Source organism: Phaethon lepturus, unplaced genomic scaffold, assembly GCF_000687285.1.
Source record: "Phaethon lepturus isolate BGI_N335 unplaced genomic scaffold, ASM68728v1 scaffold15421, whole genome shotgun sequence".
NCBI lineage: Eukaryota > Metazoa > Chordata > Aves > Phaethontiformes > Phaethontidae > Phaethon > Phaethon lepturus.
The window spans coordinates 1-13266 of NW_010515649.1; the positions used below are offsets into that span (position 1 = coordinate 1).

At 41.5% G+C, this 13266-nt stretch overlaps 1 protein-coding gene across 1 annotated transcript; it reads left to right on the plus strand.

Annotated features, from left to right (window-relative positions):
* The first annotated feature begins 293 nt into the window (after positions 1-293).
* CCDC77 (coiled-coil domain containing 77) lies at positions 294-12692 on the plus strand. Its single transcript, XM_010295849.1, has 11 exons — positions 294-340; positions 1751-1967; positions 3248-3390; positions 5289-5385; positions 6727-6793; positions 7568-7662; positions 9015-9163; positions 9507-9750; positions 10672-10797; positions 10883-11035; positions 12515-12692. Exons 1-11 carry the CDS (start codon positions 294-296, stop codon positions 12659-12661), a joined length of 1485 nt encoding a protein of 494 aa, XP_010294151.1. The 3' UTR covers positions 12662-12692.
* Positions 12693-13266: the final 574 nt, after the last annotated feature.

Sequence of the window (13266 nt, forward strand, 5' to 3'; positions counted from 1 at the left end):
GGTTATTTAGCTGTTGGGGGCCTGTCGCGGTAGAGGGCTGTGAGGTGGTGGTGGGGGTCGCGTACAGGTGGTGTCGGCTCCTTCCCGCGCTGCCCTGGGAGCTTGTCCCTGCCTTTTTTGGTGGGGGGATTCTGAGGGGCTTTTCCGCGTGGCTACGGCCGTTCCCAGCGGGGCCTACAACGCGCCCTAGCTCTGTTTCCGCCGGGCACCGCCGCCTCCGACAGCCTCTCACGTACCCGGGGCCGCAGGCGGCCCGGCTCGAAGCTTCTGTTCTCTGCCTCCGCAGAGGCGCCATGAGCGCGACGGACTACCCTGCCGGGACCTCCCCTCGCTCCAGAAGGTAGTGTGGGGGCTGCCTCCGTAGTGACCCCGCACCGAAACCTCTCCGCGGGCTCTGGCCCCGCAGCCCTTCCCTTTCTGTCCGGTAGCCAGGCTTAACGTAAGGCACGGTTTTGTCTGCTCTCGTACCTGCTGTGCTTCCTTATCCTTACGCCTTCCCATTTCTGCTGTTTTTTAGGTCAGTAATAAAGTATTCGCCTTGTGCCTATGTTACCTGCTTTCTTCTGTTGCTGTTAGTCATTTTTCCAAGTGTGTTATTTAAGGCGTTTCTGGGCACAGCTGGTGGGAAAGTTTCTACATGAAATAATGGTATTATTGCTTATTTAATACTTTCCTACAGTGCCAGGAGTTAAGGAGCTTGGTATGTTTTCATGGATATAGCACGTTGGGGTTCTGATCTAAGCAGCTTTGGTGTTCTAGTCCATGAAGGCCACTGCCGCCTGAGCGTCACCTGCCAGATCACTTTATGATCAAAGTTCTGGCACTGGCTCCAGAACCAGATAATGGACTGTGCTGTTGTTGAGCAGATCTTTAGTAAAGAGGCTGCTTAGCTTTAATTCTGTCACTCATGGTATCATTAAAAAAAAAAGTGTCACATCAACATAAATAGCAAAAAGAACACTTTGCAAGAGAATTTTTGAATGCTGTGTGCAGCTCTGCAAATTTGGTGCTTGCTTGAGCAAGTTAAATGTTTGAATGCAGTAAACATTGCTTAAAAGAAAAATCAGACATGTAATTACACTTACATATTCTTGATTTATGTAGTATTGACATGTTTTTCATCTAGCACCTCAACATAAGATTCAAGAAATTAGAAGTATCTATTTCACTGTCAAGGGTGGACAAGCAATGTGAAGAAGAACATCAAGAACACCAGAAAGGAAAGCATATAGATTCCTAGACCTACACCTTAAATTATGGTGGCTGGTGTGTGAGTTAACCTGAATTTATTGTCTTTATTGAGGTCTTTATTTAGAAAGTGTTTTTCTCTCTGGATATCAGATAGTGATTTTGTCACAGATTATGTGGTCTTGTTTATCTTACAATGGGTGCTGCTTCTAATTGCACAACAACAGACTTTTTGTCCTCTTTGTTTTCTCCTTCTTTTCCTTCCTCCTCTTACTTTCATGTTTGCCCTCCCCAAATAACCTATGAGACTTTCCTTCCACAGTATTTTTTTCTCCCTTTTCCATCAGTTGGCCGCATCTCCGTAGTATAGTAAGCCTGCAAGCTGTTCTATATCAAAGCTTTTGGTTCTCCTAAATGCCATGATCTGTTAATACCTGGAGCATAGACAAGCTAATCTGTGTTTGAAATTGAGCCTGTGACAAAATTTATATCTATTTTAGAAAGGTTTTTTCTTATTTTATTGTCTGAAGCTTACATGTAATTAGAAACTGTTTCTGTCCAGGCTGGCCACCCCCCATGTCTCATCCAGATATGCTAGTTCTCAATCTCCGAGTCAGGAGGACTTTAATCCTCTCCCTTCAGTCAGTGAGCGCTTGGCCTTTCTCCGTCCCTCCCGAGAGCTGCTGGAATACTACCGCAAGAAGATTGCTGACTTTGATGAGGAGCATGAGGATTTGGTAAAAAGGCTGGAGAGATACAAAGAAACGTATGATGAGCAGGTTAGGAAAAGAGTTTTTGAATGATAATGTACTACATATCCTTATACAAACTTAATAATTTTCTTCAGTTGAAAACTCAGCACAAATGGTCTTAAGATTTACTACTAATGTGGTAGAACTGAGCTAAGAAGAAATAAGTAGATTTTAGGGTTTGATTGTAAAATCTTGCCGTCTGTCCTCTGTCAAAGCAAACAAACATGCATGTAGGCTATTCTTCTATTCTGAAGTTGTTATAGTTTGGTTATATCTTCACAGTAGGTTGGTCGTTTCTGTGGGGTTTTTTTAAATGAAAGCCTGAGATTAGATGTTCAGTTCCCATGTTGTCCAACTTCTTTCCCTTGTTTCTCTTAGCGAAGAATGCATGCTCTTTTGGTCCAAATTTCATGGGCTTTGAGATACAGCTAAAATTTGTATTTACTGCAATGGAATTCATAAGCTTGGCCATAGGATATTAAGTAATACACTACACAGCAAATAAATGCAAATTTAAAAGAAACTCCAAAACCTAAAAATCTTTGCCTTTTAAGAGGAAGAAATCTTACAGAATATCTGTAAGCTATTCAGTGCTCTGGTATGCTTTACAGCATACATCTGTCTGCCAGTCATCTTTGTAATTGTGAATGACCCTTTGGGAATAGAACGATCACGACTGAGGTGCATCCTCAAGTACTGGCCATGCTTGAAGCAGCCTGAAAGCCCTTGGGAAATACGCGGCGTACAAGTTACTTTCATTCAACATATGGGACAGAGGGGCGGGTTCCAATATAAATGCCTTCTCTCCTATGGGAATGGTTTTCTGAAAGGTTTGTTACTTTTCCATACCAGGTAGAAAGTCATTAATAAAACTTGGTAACTAGCCAGATTTGTCACTACTAAACCATATCAATATTTTAACGTTTATTCTTCAGTAATTTCTTTTAAGAGTATGTGCTATTACAGAGGCTTTGCTAGGTTTTTGTTGATGTCAGACTCCCCATACCTGTGCTGCTCTGACCACCAGTGCAGAAGTGCAACCACTGGATACTAGAGACCCTAGCTTAGGCCTTATTTGACTGTTTTATAGTGACAATGATTCTCAGGGCTCTAAACTCCCTGTTGAAACTTTTTTTAATAATTTTTCCAATACTGCCCTCATCTGGTCAAATTTTGTAAGAGAAATAATTCACTTGAACTGGCAGCTGTTCTATACCAGTTACAGGCTCAGGACACAAGCAGTTTGAAGTTTGTAAGTGTTGCCCAATGCTCTGTATCATTTCAAGTACTTAACTCTCTCTACCTAGCACAAATTGCAATGGGAAGTACGTCAGCGAGAAGAGGAGATTGCAGAGTTGCAAAAGGCTTTGAGTGATATGCAAGTCTACCTCTTCCAGGAGAGGGAACATGTCCTTCGTCTTTACTCAGAGAATGATCGGCTGAAAATCAGGTGTGCTGTCTTAGATGGTGGGCTGGGTCACTGGCAGTAGCAATTGTATGTGTTATGTTCTTAGTTCTCATCCAGATCTGGAGTCTTCAGAGAAGCAACTATGCCACATTTCCCAGGGAGGGCTCCTATGAAATCATTCCAATGTTGGAGGTGGAATGCAATCTGTTGGGCTGCTAAATATGTTTCCACTTATTATTCCTTCTATTCCAACTAGTAGAAGGAAGAGCAGAAGTTGAACATAAATTCAGATTTGAATTGTAAATTGCCAGTTTGAATGTGAAGGTCTGATTTAAGCAGACTGTGGTGGGTTGACCTTGGCTGGACTCCAGGTGCCCACCAAGGTGCTCTATCACGCCCTTCCTCAGCTGGACAGGGGGAATAAAAATAAAACAAACAGCTCACGGTTTGAGATAAGGACAGGGACATCATTCACCAGGTACCATCATGGGCAAAACAGACTCGTCTTGGGGAAAAATGAAGTTATTACCAATCAAATTAGAGTAGGTTAATAAGAAATAAAAACAAATTTTAAAACACCTTTCTTCCACCTCTCCCTTCTTTCCAGGCTTAACTTTAGTCCTGAGCTCTCTGCCTTTCCCCTCTCCCAAGTGGCACAGGGGGGTGGGGAATAGGGGTTGCAGTCAGTTCCTCACCTACTGTCTCTGCTGCTCCTTCCTCCTCGCTTTCTTCCCCTGCTCCAGTGTGGGGTCCCTTCCATGGGAGACAGTTCTCCACAAACTTCTCCAACATGAGTCCTTCCTACAGGCTGCAGTTCTTCATGAACTGCTCCAGCCTGGGTCCCTTCCATGGGGTGCAGTCCTTCAGGAACAGACTATTCCACCATGGGTCCCCCATGGGGTCACAAGTCCTGCCAGCAAACCTGCTCCAGTGTGGGTTCTTCTCTCCACGGGCCCTGCCAGGAGCCTGCTCCAATGCAGGCTTCCTATGGGGTCACAGTCTCCTTCAGATGCAGCCACCTGCTCTGGCGTAGGGTCCTCCCCAGGGTTCAGGTGGATATCTGTTCTACTGTGGAGCTCCATGGGCTGCAGGGGTACAGCTGGCCTCACCATGGTCTTCACCATGGGCTGCAGGGGAATCTCTGCTCTGGCACCTTGAGCACTTCCTCCCCCTCCTTCTGTACTGACCTGGGTGTCTGCAGAGCTGTTCCTCTCACATATTCTTACTCCTCTCTCCAGCTGCAATGGCTGTTGCTGGTTTGGTTTTTTTTCCCCTTCTTAAATATGTTATCCCAGAGACCCTACCACCATCACTGATGGGCTCGGCCTTGGCCAGTGGCAGGTCTGTCTTGGAGCTGGCTGGCACTGGCTCTGTCAGGCATGGGGGAAGCTTCTAGCAGCTTCTCACAGAAACCACCCCTGGAGCTCCCCTGCTACCAGGACCTTGGCACACAAACCCAATACACAGACCTTGCAACTCCCTCCCTCAGCCCTAAAAACACTTAAGCTCAAATAGAAAATACAGACCAAAGCAAATAGTTTCTCATCGCTCTGAAATCATGTTGACAGCCACACCTTTTTAACGCCATTTAGTTGGTGAATTGGAATATAACCTGCTGTACCAGAAAAGCTGCCAGTGGCAAAGGAGTTCCCAACCTTCTTCAGAACATTTGTGGGTGGTAATACTAAGTTTTATGTTTGCTTTTTAAGAACTTAAGTCAAAACGTGTGTTGGTGTGCTTTGGCCCTTCTCAAAAGGGTGACGAGAAGTCTGATACAGCCCTTGATGTGGTTTGCTTTAAAAACAATGGACTCTTATAATCTGTTGAATGAAACATCTGAAAGGACTTTAGTTAGTTCATAACTCTGGAATGTAAATTCTTTACAATGTCTTGATGTACTTAAAAATCACAATGTGCTGACCACTTTCTTGGAATTCCAGGGAATTGCAGGATAGAAAAAAAATTCAACATCTCCTGACTCTAGTGGGTACAGACAAAAGAGAAGTTACATATTTTCATAAGGAACCTCCACATAAGGCAAGTTCCATTCTTCTGTAGAACTCTGCTTTTGATTGTAACATGAAGATCTGTACCCCAGGCTGACCACAGACCAGATCTGTCCTGCAAGTCAGCAGTTGCTAAATGAGCCCAAAGCAGGAGGGATCTGTACTTCTGTAGCAACACCAGGTTTTGGTATAGCTGGTGACAGATAAGGAGGAACAAGCGCACTGGAAGTAGGTCCTCTTAAATCAGTCCCCTTCTACCTTCAAAGCATACCTCCAGATCAGCCTTCTAAATGTCAGCTATGATTCTGAAGCCATCTTGGCAAATGGTCATTGAGAAGTTGGAGAGGACACCACAAAGAGAAAAAGACAAAAATGAAGTGCAGAAAATGATCAGGTGCCATGTTTGAAGATCAGCTACCTCAGAGTGCCTATCTCTTAGAGCCTCAGTAAAGAAAAAGTGTTGAAGTTGCTGCAGCAGTTTCCTGGGCAGGAGACTGCAGAAGAGCCATCCCCTCTAGGCAATATTGTATTGCATATTTCAGAAATAACATCAAATTGGTTAAATGGCAGTGCATATGAAGTGCAGTGTAGTTGAACCTGCTTAGGAAAGTAATGAATCATGAATGATTCAGACATACAGATACTATGATGGAATATAGGATTCATCTTGGAATAGGGTGCAGGAAAAGGCTGAAATATGCTGCATTGTTTGTGCATTGCTCTGCACTGCACAAGCAGGTAAAAAACCTTGCAGAAGCTTTAAAATTCCCTGACATAGTTTAGCTTTAAAATTAGGCCTATTATATAGCATCAATCTCAAGATAAGCATTGGGGTTATAACCTCCTCCCTCATGGCCTCCTGTTTTTGTTAAGTGGGTTGCAGTTCAACATTTGAATTGTTTTAATAGTTTTATCAGTTAGCATTTATCCCAGGGTTGTTCAGTAGCTTGAGTGAATGTGCTGATAAATCAAGCTTCATGTTTCTCTGTCTTGCTAAGGCAAGAAGGAGTATGAAAGAAGGAAATAACATAATCTTCATCTTCACCTTCCTTTTCTCCTCTCTGCCCCCAAAATGCTCCTTTTCCTGCTAAGGGTGGTGATTTTCATCCTAATGAATCCAGAAAAGGCAGGATTACTTTCCAGTTGTTTTGGTGAAAAAAAAAATAGAGGCAGAAATGGCAAAACTCAGCCTTGATAAAGGAAACTTTTCAACACAGACATTACACTTGTGAATGTCTTCCTTGTCTTGTGGTAGAAGTAAGGTAATGCTGTTCTTTTGGATATCTCATTTCACTTTCTAAGATTTGTTCTTGACCATTGCAACTTCGGAGAAGTCAGATGTTCAGCGAGATATCTAATCTTGTTTCTATAGGTTACTGTTCTGCAAAGGCCCGCTAAATCCAGAGAGTCACATGAACAAAATCATACTTCTAGAACAGGTACCACCCAAGCTGATCTAACAGCAGCTCAGCTACTGATACTTGTTTCTCTGTGTGTTTGTGTCTGGTACACCAAATTAATTCTTTACCCTGAATACTTTGGTATACCTCCATTAAGTTCCCTAAATATATTGATGTGTACATACATATATATGCAGTACTCTTGGCTTCCTTTCAAAGTCTTTTAAAATAACCTGAGCTGGTTCTCATGTCAGTGATCTCCTCAGCTGAGGAAGAGGCCGGTATGATAATGGAATGTCTGTTCTGGAACTATGCAGGTACCAGCTGGACAGGCACCCTTAGCCATTCCAAGGTGTGGGGTTCTGCCTGCCTTTAGTGTAGACAGTAGTGTGGGTCTGTGTGCCTACTTACTGATTTTCTCTTTTTGAAAGAACTGCCTCTTCCAGATTGACCCGAATTAGCTAACAAGCTCAAAACTCATTCAAGGCTTGGTGCTTGTACAGCTCTGTCATCTGCCTATTCATCATTTATTTAAGAAAATTTGTTAAGTTTGCTTTCTATATATGCCAAGGAAATTAGTAGGTTGCCTAAATATTGTGGCATGATAGTGTGGGATAAAGGTATGCGATCACCGTAAGTTCTGAAACTCCTGTTTTTTACAGCTAGCCCTCTGAGAACTCCTTGTGACTATAGCAGTGGCAAGTTTTTTCCCATTCTTGTAGGCCTGCCAGAACATACAGTATTTCATGCTTCAAAAGGTACTGCAGGTAGATTGAAAAACCTTTTTCTACTTCTGTTAAATTTCTGCAGTAGGAACCAAGAGGAGTACTTCAAAACCAGCAGCAAAAGGAGAGAAACCAGAAAGTCCTGAGAGATATCAGAGAGATAATCAAACACTTCTACTTCAGGTAAAAACATTTGCTGACAGATGGACATAATTCCTGGGTATCCAGGAAATTATCATAAACAAATATGCTGTCTGTTTAGATAAGATGTAGACATACCAATTTTATCAGTCTCCACATCTTACTATGGATTCACACTTTCTTGCGGTTTATTTATCTGTTTCTTTGCGATGAATGTAGGCTTACATTTAAGAACTTGGGTCTGATTCTGGAAGCTTTACATACACAGATGTTCCAGTAGTGCCAACTGGAATGTGTTGCCCTTAATTATACAAAGTGTAATTGATGTTATCTCCTATAATTTGATTGTGGCTATGACTTTACGTTAAACCCACAGAAGATCTGCAGGGTTGGGTATTTTGTGGAAGCGTGACAAAAGCAATGTGTCCGAGACAGAGTTAGGCAGCCCCAATAAGATGCACTAGTACAATGAAATGTTCCCTTTGCCAGACTTCAGTGAAAGACAGGGTGTGGATAGTGTGGCAGAACGAAAGATAAAATGTAGCAAATCATGAATTGGGGAAGATATCAGAAGCTGTATGTAAACCCTGAGGAAGGGTGAGTCAAGAACAGCAAATTAACGAGCAAACTTGTACAGCAGATAGATCTTTTTCTTAAATTTTTTTTTGTTTGTTTTGGGTTTTTTGTGATTTTGTTTTTTTGTTCAAGGGCAGTGGTGACTGACCTAGTGGCCAGTTAGCTGTCTAACAACATTTATTCTGAAGCTAAGGAAGCATCATACAAAATTGTCATGAAAAAAGGAGATCTAAATACATGCTGAGTTTTTTCAGATAGTTTCTTGTACATAGGCCAGATGCACATTTTTCAATTACTTGTTGCTTGTTCCCATTCGTCTCCCTGACTATGTGCCCTAGATCAAGTTTCTTTGCATCCCTCTCCTTCACTCATTATCTTGTTTACATTTAGTAATTCATTTTGGTTGAGTAATTTCTTCTGTTCAAGATGTGTGGACTTGCTGCCTTCCTAGAATTTAGGTATTTTTATATCACCATTTCATTGGAAGAAGGTAGCATAGGGACAGAAGTGTCTCTGCGTAATCCACAAGATTTGTTGCATCCTGTGTGCAATTTAAATCTTTCCAATATCTTCGATCTATTGTTGCTGCTTCTAATATGCCTGTCTTACCTATAGCATGATTTTTTTCCTTAAACACTTTTAGTTGTTTGAAATACTTAGCATTAAAACAAAAATAGAAATCGGAGAAATTAGCACTCTCAAACGTATTATCAGGTAGAGACTTTGATCTGAATCTTGGAATTTAAGAGAGAGTTGCAAGGACAGGAACAGAGCTGCTGTGAGGTCTTACTCAGTAATGTCTTTGTTTGCTTATTCAGGTGGAGGCTCTGCAAGCTCAGATAGAAGAACAGACACAATTATCCAAGGAGCAGCTTGAGGCTCTACTAGAGGACAGGCGGATTCACATGGAAGAAGCCCAGGTCCAGCATCAGAGGGACCAGGACAAGATCAAAACTATAACAGATAAGTGAGTGAGAGAGAATGACCATGATGTAGTCCTGAGATGAGAAGGAAACAATGGAAACATTTTGGCTTTCAGTATGTTGCTTCCTGCAGCAGGCAGAAAAGCAAATTATGCAGCCATCTGTTTGGTGGTGTGTGTGGAAGAGGGTGAATGGAGTAGTCTACATATTAAAAATCCTATTTCACATTGGAAGAATATCACTTCTTCCATTATATGAGAAGAGCTAAACTCACTAGGAAAGCACCTACCTCTTTCTTTCATGCTGCTTCCAACTTGCAATGATTACTGAGGAATTTAAGGTAGGAACTAGGAAAGAAGTTAATTCCACTGGGATCCCTTTTTACAGACTCCATAAGACCCAAAATCTCTTATATGAGAGTACCCGTGACTTTCTCCAGCTCAAGTTTGACGCTCGAGCCAATGAGAAAGCATGGATGGCAGAGAAGGACAGTCTGTTGAGGAAACTTGACAAAGATCTGGATCAGCTCATTATCAGCAGGGAGCCAGGAAGAGAGAAGAAGCAGAGAGATACCAAGAAGATGCGTCGAGCCGATGATGGAGCTTGGAAACTCCACAACAGAGAAATAAAGGTAATGGTTTTGTTCTAGGTAGAGGCTTTTTAACTGTTTTTTACTAGAAAATTGCAATCATCTGGGTTTTGCCAAGATAGACAGTAGCTAGCAGCTGTTTCAAAGCTGTACTGGCTTGCCATAACTTATGTTGTTGCTGGCATTAATGCAAAAAAAAAACCCTCCTGCCTCAAAATCAGCATTGCTTGCAAATTTCAGATAGAATGTATAGTTAGGATTTATGGTAGCACTTCACTGTCAGTTTCTTTTATGCCCAGAACAAATTCCTACTTCTGCAAGCCCCATAATGATGTGGGCCAGCGGTTCTTAACCTGCTTGTTGCACATGCCTTTCTTTCTGTGTAAATGTTCCCAGCTAATGGACTTAGAATGCAGTGTCTGTATCTTCCTTCCCGCTGTCAGGGGAGAGTGCGTCCTTTCAGTTGATGTCCCCCAGCTCTTCTACAGTAGTCAGGATTTTTCTTCCACTTCTGGTATACTTCCAGTGAGAAGTTGAGAGATCTGAAGTAGGTAAGCAGGCAATATGGAATTGGAAAGTAAACAGGCAACAGGGAATTGTTTTCATCTACCACTGAATGCAGATCTTGTGAAATGCAGTACTGGGCAAGCAGCTGTGAAAAGGGGAATTACAGCATTAGTTGAATATTATTTTTAAGGGGAAGAGGAGGGAGTTCTTTAACTGATGATGAGCAGTTATCATGATAACTGCATGCAGAACTGGTAACCTAATTAAAAGGTTTCGTTAATGGAAGTGGTGTTAGAATATTGTCCTTACCTAGTTATTTCATTAGCTGTAGCTCCAGTTGTTGATTTTTATTTGCCTGTCATATTGTCAATCTACCATACTTGCTTTTCCAGCACAGGGGAAATTTTGTGAGCATTGGCTTTTGTGTTGATTCTTTCTGTTCCTCCTATGTCCTAGTCACTGCAAGACCAGCTAATGCAGGAACAGTGCCTATCAAACATGTATAGGGAGCAGTGTGTCACCCTGGAGGGTGAGCTGGCTAGGATTCGTGAGGAGAGAGATGTTGGCAAAGAACTCTTTAAGGTAATTAGTCTGTAATCATCAGCTAGCTATGTGATGATCTCGCAGCTTCTATTCTGTATACACTACCAAGTTTTCATCTCCCTAGGAACGCTCAGAAAAGATGGGGAAGCGCCTGAAGCTGATGACTCAGCGATATGAGGCCTTGGAAAAACGTCGTAATATGGAAGTAGAAGGCTTCAAGAATGACATTAAACAGCTTCGGCAGAAGCTGAAAGATGTAGAGGAGCAGCTTTTTAAGGTAATAGTTAAGCATTTCTAAGGCAGACTATTATGGGCTTGCCCTATAGAGGTGTATTGTCAGTATTTAAATGCAGTGTTTCCCTAGAGTTAAGGAAATAACTTCTTTAATAACTTCTTTCTTAAATGCTCCTTTAGATATTAATATTTCACAAAACTTGCCCTCTTACATATTTTATGAAGCAAAAAAAGATTTGTCTTTGTTACAGTCATCAAGCTTGCCAGGAACTGTCCTGGTTATACATTAGCTGTGTATTTTTGTTGCAACCTGTAGCTCACTTAGCTGTCTCAAAATTGCAAGGCCTTGATGTTTCTTGCAGTTTAGGATGAGATATTTATCTAAGATATGCTTGAGAGGATGATCTAGGCATAGCTTTTGTCCAACTGACTCTTTCAGGAGTCTGGCAGTGCCACCAATTCGCTTGTTTTCTGTACTTTTGGCGCACAGTTCAGTTTACTTAGACTAAAGCATTTGTCTTCACTAAAGGCTTCGATTTTTTTTTTTTAATTTATTTTTTATTGGGCTGTTGGTTTTTAAATATTATTCTTTAAGGACTAAACAGCATGTGTGAATGGGGGGAAAATTGCCTATGATACCTTTACTGCAGACCTGTATGTTTTGTAACTGTGGGTGTGCTCTTAATTTCTTTATACTTTTAACCACAAGAGGGCAGAGGAACAAAATACTTGCTAGAAGTCTCCAAAGTGCTCTTTCAATCCTTCTCCTCACTTGAAGTCAAAATGACCACAGATGACTAAATGTCCTGATACGCATATTAAAATCTTTGACCAAGAACTACATGATGACAATGAGACACCCTAGCAGCAAGAGAAGAGAGGGCTCTGAGAGCAGCTTCCAAGGCTGTGCTGCTCTGCCGTTGAAAGTGACTGGGCTGGCATGCTATCCAGTTCCAGAGCAACAGGAAATGGCAGCCATGGCTAGCTTGCTATCAGAAATTCTGATTATCCAACAGCCTTTGTTCAGCACAGAATGGGCCATTATGGCATGGCCTGAGACTAGGCATTGTACTTGAACTGCTCTTGAATCAAACACAGTTCAGAAAGCATCAGGTTGACCACAGCAGTTAAACCTAGTTCTAGTAGCAAAAGATGACAAAATGTCATCATATCAGGTGAGGTACTTAGAACTAGATGAAAGTTAGTTGATAAATATTTCAACTTGCCTCTTTTTGTGGTTCTCTGAATAATACAGGTATTATAAAGGAGTCAACAGGTTATGGGTAAACTTGATTACTATCTAGATTTCTTTCTTGCCAGTAATGTAACACCATAATGTATGAAAGATTTGTCCTTTATTTTTGGATCTGGAGCACCTTTCTATTGGTGATATTAGCATCCTCTTTGCTAGCTACAGAGGGTCTCCTTTAGAGTTGTCTCTGTCATATCCTCGTCATAATACTCTCTAATTGTATTCTGTACAGCTCTGTTTTTCTTAATCTGTTTTTCTTTTTCCTTTTAGGTGACCCTGAATATTGGACCAGAACAGGATCTTGCAATTCTACATGAGGTCCGCCAAGGAAACAGACTAACTCATAAAATTCAAGGAGAACTAAAAAACTTAAAAGCAAAAATCTATGGCTTAGAGAATGAATTGCGTGTCATCTGAAGCTGAGGTATTAGCTGGCATCCTAGTTTTAGGAATGGAACACTGCTAGGCTGGAATAGTCATATGTGAGAGTAGCTCCTGCCTGTCTGTTTCTTGACATCCAGTGACAGAAGGCTTGAGGAAATCTGCAGTTAATGTCATAAGATTGTGCATGAGCCATTCCTAACATGCCAGATTATATTGCTGCTTCAGATGAGAGAGAGCACCTGATAACACTGGCATAGAAAGTACATGATGACATCAGGAATATGCTCATGAGTTCATCACACCTTCATATCTGTGGTAAGGGTCAGTGTATACTGGTCTTCAACTTTATTTGGAGCATATTATAAACCACATATACGGTTATAATGAAATTAATAATCTTCGAAGGATCTAGTTCAAGATCTGAATTGCTTGACTGACCTTTTCCTATGTGAGAAGCAGCTTTTAAAATTGTTTAGATGATTAATGTTTTGATGCTTAGTCACTTCAGGATGTAACTGGAAATTTTCCTTTGAAAAAGACCATGTATAGAAAGTATGTACTAAAGTGTATTGCATCTGACTCTCCTCTCAACAGTATAATGATTTTAAAGTGGCTTCCCTTTGCTTGGTTCTAACCTA